General features: G+C 65.3%; 1 protein-coding gene across 1 annotated transcript in view; it reads right to left on the reverse strand.

Annotated features, from left to right (window-relative positions):
- Positions 1–123: 123 nt before the first annotated feature.
- The window catches only part of ATP5B (ATP synthase, H+ transporting, mitochondrial F1 complex, beta polypeptide), a 4,697-nt gene continuing 1,559 nt past the window's right edge, over positions 124–3,261 (reverse strand). The window contains exons 2-10 of the mRNA XM_009282286.2: positions 2,836–3,018; positions 2,324–2,498; positions 1,974–2,095; positions 1,516–1,700; positions 1,258–1,416; positions 1,002–1,124; positions 709–921; positions 415–616; positions 124–321 (exon numbers count right to left, since the gene is read on the reverse strand). Of these exons, the coding sequence (XP_009280561.1) occupies positions 224–321; positions 415–616; positions 709–921; positions 1,002–1,124; positions 1,258–1,416; positions 1,516–1,700; positions 1,974–2,095; positions 2,324–2,498; positions 2,836–3,018 (1,460 nt within the window). The 3' untranslated portion in view covers positions 124–223. The remainder of the gene's footprint in view (positions 322–414; positions 617–708; positions 922–1,001; positions 1,125–1,257; positions 1,417–1,515; positions 1,701–1,973; positions 2,096–2,323; positions 2,499–2,835; positions 3,019–3,261) is intronic.

Below are 3,261 nucleotides of genomic sequence, written 5' to 3' on the forward strand. Positions count from 1 at the left end.
GCGTCGCACAGCGGAGGGACCAAGGGAGAGCCCCAGGCCAGCCCAGCCCCGCTGTCCCTCGGGCGGGGGGCTCACAAGGCCCCCACCCCCTGAGGACCGGGAGCCGCAGCACACAGGGCCCCGGGATCTTTTCACCGATGTTTTATTGGAAACGTTAAATACTGGGGGTCTGGCTCCAGGCAGAGCCGGGGGGGCAGCGGGGGGGAGTGGTGGGTGACCCTCCTCACGCATGCTCTTCGGCCAGCTTCTCCGCCTTGGCCACCGCCTCCTCGATGGGCCCCACCATGTAGAAGGCCTGTTCCGGGAGGTGGTCGTATTCACCTGGGGGGAGATGCCATGTCAGTGGGGGGAGCAGGGGGCTGAGCCCAGCCCAGGCTCCCCTGGGCCCTCAGCTCCCCCCGGGGCCCATCTCACCTGCCAGGATCTGCTTGAAACCCTTGATGGTCTCCTTCAGCGGCACCAGCTTGCCCATGTGGCCAGTGAAGACCTCGGCCACCTGGAAGGGCTGCGACAAGAAGCGCTGGATCTTGCGAGCCCGGGCCACTGTCAGCTTGTCCTCTTCAGAGAGCTCGTCCATGCCCAGGATGGCGATGATGTCCTGCAGGGACTTGTAGTCCTGGGGGGAGAGATGGGAGGGGGGTGAGCAGCCAGTGCTGGCCTTCATGCCCCCCCCCGGCATCCCTGCGGGGGCGGCCCCGGCCCCCTCACCTGCAGGATCTTCTGCACACCCCGAGCCACATCGTAGTGCTCGGGGCCCACGATGTTGGGGTCCATGATGCGGGAGGTGGAGTCCAGCGGGTCCACGGCAGGGTAGATGCCCAGCTCGGCAATGGCGCGGGACAGCACCGTGGTGGCGTCCAAGTGGGCAAAGGTGGTGGCGGGGGCAGGGTCAGTCAAGTCGTCGGCCGGCACGTAGATGGCCTGGGAAAGCGGGAGGGGACGGTGGGCCCAAGGCGGGCACCGCAGCTTCCCCGGCACGGTGGGGTCGGCCCTGCTCTTACCTGCACCGAAGTGATGGAGCCCTTGCGCGTGGTGGTGATCCTCTCCTGCATGGTGCCCATGTCGGTGGCCAGTGTGGGCTGGTAGCCCCCAGCCGAGGGGATTCTCCCCAGCAGGGCTGACACCTAGGAGAGAACAGAGCCCGTGAGAGGCCCACACGAGGTGGGGGGCCAGGCATCCCCTGCAGAGCACGGCCCGGCCACCACCACGCTCAGCGCCAGGAGCCAGCACGCCAGCAGCCCTGCGCTGAGCACAGACCTCTGAGCCAGCCTGGGTGAAGCGGAAGATGTTGTCGATGAAGAGCAGCACATCCTGACCCTCCTGGTCCCTGAAGTATTCGGCCACCGTCAACCCCGTCAGAGCCACTCTGGCGCGAGCGCCTGGGGGCTCATTCATCTGCCCGTAGACCAGGGCGACCTGTGGGCAGGACCCAGGTGTTGGCACGGTGCCGCTCTGCCGCCGGCACCCCCGGCGCTGCCGGGACCCCACCCGGCCCCCTCAGGAGACCCAGCACACCTTGGAAGTGGCGTCTTTCAGGTTGATGACCCCAGACTCGATCATCTCATGGTACAAGTCGTTGCCCTCGCGGGTTCGCTCCCCCACACCGGCAAACACCGAGTAACCGCCATGGGCTTTTGCCACGTTGTTGATCAGCTCCATGATCAGGACCGTCTTGCCAACACCAGCACCTCCAAACAAACCTGGGAGGGAACGGGAATCCCACTCAACCCCAAGGCGATCCGGCTGCCCCGTGTCTCCCTTCTCCCTTTTCCTCCTCAGATCAATTAAGCGTTGCTTCAGCGAGCTCAGAAGAACGAAAGTCAAATGGTTACTCATCAGCGAAGGAAACTACTGCAGAGGTATCGGCCCTGAGCCTTGGTGGGGCACAGTGCGAGCCCCCAGGAAGTGCTCAGTGGGGCTGGCAGGGTGCTCCCCCCCCCCAGACACCCCCCGTTCCTCTGGGGGCAACGTACCGATCTTGCCGCCCTTGGCATAGGGAGCGAGCAGGTCCACCACCTTGATCCCTGTCACCAGGATCTCCTGTTCAACGCTCATCTCCACGAACTCGGGGGCTTCGGCGTGGATAGCAGCAAACCTGCAGCAAGAGGCGTAGAGAGGAGCTGAGCAGCCGAACCGAGCCCCTTGGCCAGGGTGCTGGCAGGAGACTGCGCGAGTGTGGTCCCTGCTCATGACCCAGGAGAACACCAGCGCAGCAGGGACACGCCGCACCCCTGTTCACACACGTGTCTGCTACTCCAGAACCCGTGCCCCCACCTCCAAACCCCGCACGACGCTCATCTCCCAGCCTGGGGCGTCAACTCACTGTTTCGTCGTGATGGGGCCCCTCTCGTCGATGGGTTCCCCGATGACATTCATGATCCTGCCCAGGGTCTCGGGGCCGACAGGGATGCGGATGGGTGCGCCGGAGTCCAGCACCTTCTGTCCTCTCACCAGGCCTTCTGTCCCGTCCATGGCAATTGTGCGCACAGTGTTCTCCCCTGCCAAGGCCCAAGGATAGTGTCACAGCAGCGCCCTCGAGCTGACCCTGGGGACAGCTGCTGGTGGCTTCCCCTGGCCCTGCCAAGGGAACAGTCTGCTGGGAGGAGGACCAAGAGGAGCAGCAGGACCCAGGGACAAAATAGCACAGAGAAAAACTGAGCCCAGGCCACACTCAAACTACATCCCTGCAGGCCAGGGCCCTCCGGCAGCCATTTTCTTCCTCCTCAGATTGAAATCCGTGGCTTCAGCAAGCTCAGGAGAACGAAAGTCATCAAGACACATCATCACAGGAGGACCCCTCCCACTCTCTGCAGCCCTTCTGCAGCAGATGCTCACCCAGGTGCTGAGCCACCTCCAGCACCAGCCGGGTCTCCCTGCCCTGCACCTCAAGGGCATTGAGGATGGGGGGCAGCCCCTCGTCAAACTGCACGTCCACCACCGCACCGATGACGGCCACGATGCGGCCGGTGGTCAAGCCGGCCTTGGCGGCGGGGGCCGGCTGGGCTGCATAGTCTCGTCCTGGGAGGGAGGAGAGGGACAAATCAAGGTTGGCCAGGGAAAAGGCAGCTCCGGGCTCCCACGTGCCTCGGGGGTGCGGAGCTGGGGCTCCCCTGCATGCCCTGGCTCCCCCGGGATGTGCCCAAGAGCCCTGCACCCTCCTCGGTGCACCCGGGACCCCCTGCAGCCCTCAATCCGCCCAGGATCCCTGCAGCCCCCTCGGTGCACCCCGGACCCCCTGCAGCCCCCTCGGTGCACCCCGGA

This window comes from Aptenodytes forsteri, unplaced genomic scaffold (assembly GCF_000699145.1).
Source record: "Aptenodytes forsteri isolate BGI_AS27 unplaced genomic scaffold, ASM69914v1 Scaffold373, whole genome shotgun sequence".
Taxonomy (NCBI): Eukaryota; Metazoa; Chordata; class Aves; order Sphenisciformes; family Spheniscidae; genus Aptenodytes; species Aptenodytes forsteri.